Source organism: Papilio xuthus, unplaced genomic scaffold (assembly GCF_000836235.2).
Source record: "Papilio xuthus unplaced genomic scaffold, Pxut_1.1 DF826627.1, whole genome shotgun sequence".
In the NCBI taxonomy this organism is placed as follows: Eukaryota; Metazoa; Arthropoda; class Insecta; order Lepidoptera; family Papilionidae; genus Papilio; species Papilio xuthus.
Window position 1 is genome coordinate 1 of NW_013532022.1, and position 1,061 is coordinate 1,061.

The 1,061-nt window shown below is 55.1% G+C and overlaps 1 protein-coding gene across 1 annotated transcript; it reads right to left on the reverse strand.

Moving 5' to 3' along the window:
- Positions 1-76: 76 nt before the first annotated feature.
- LOC106122976 (uncharacterized) lies at positions 77-1,055 on the reverse strand (the record flags this gene model as incomplete). Its single annotated transcript, XM_013319121.1, has 4 exons — positions 921-1,055; positions 686-834; positions 447-605; positions 77-280 (listed from the first exon to the last, which is right to left on the reverse strand). Coding segments are annotated over exons 1-4 (513 nt in total), but the record flags the coding sequence as incomplete, so codon positions are not given.
- Between the last annotated feature and the right edge of the window lie 6 nt (positions 1,056-1,061).

A 1,061-nucleotide genomic window follows, 5' to 3' on the forward strand; every position in this document is an offset into this window, starting at 1 on the left:
AGCACGCACACAAACACACACACTTCTTAAAGACTTACTTACATATCTTAAATATTAAATTAACTAGTACACCGACCTGTACGGCGAGAGCGAGCAGTGCTGCCTGGTTGGCATCGTGTTGTCCATGCGTGCGAAGTGCCTGCAGCACGGCGGCCAGCGCGCCGCTCGCGTCCGCCGCGCCCACACGACCTGCAGCCAGCGCCGCGCGTAACGCCGGCAGCGCCAGCGCACACGCGCGCAGCGAAGACGTCGAGTCGTTCCACGTCAGTGCACGCAGTATCTGCACATCAAATGTGTACAATATCTCTCTTTCTCTAATTTATCTACCACAATCAAAGTCGTTAATGGTCACTAAAGAACTTGTATAGTGTATATTAAGTATGAATGTGCACTAAGAGGTAGGCAAGGCAATATGTGATGTAGATTTATTAATGTTTAGTACTAACGGTGTGCAGCACGGTGGGGCCGAGCACAGGCACTGCGAGCACGAGCGCGCCCAGCTCGGACACGTGCTCGGGTGCGCGCTGCGGCGCCGCGCTCTCCTCCTCCATGTCGCCCGTCTCACCCCCGCCGCCGCCCCCACCCGCTGTGTCCACTAGCGAGATCTGACAACAACCCAACAATGGTTTAATTACTCTTCAAATCGAAATGACATTTATAGTCGTATTTAGGCACGTGTACATACCTTTAGTAGCTCGAGATGTTCCCTAGTGAGGTGTCGCACGAGCATGTCCTCGAGCACCTCCTGCGACTCGCTGCCGCCCTCCTCCTCCAGTTTACCCGACTCATATAGTGACGTCACGTACTCCCAGCGCTGCGACAGATGCACCAGCACTGCCGTACAAAAAACATACATCATTAAGGATGTTTATCGTAGTTTATCAGCAATGTATCGAAGCAGTCAAAGTTCAAGTACTGACTGAATGGTGCGAGGTGTTCCAGTAGGGGCAAGGCGACATCGGCGTAGTGCGCGGGTGGGCAGTGCAGGAGCAAGGGGCGCAGCGCCGCACGCAGCACTCGCCGCAGCCAGTGGTCCGGCAGGCAGGCCGGCGCGTGCAGCA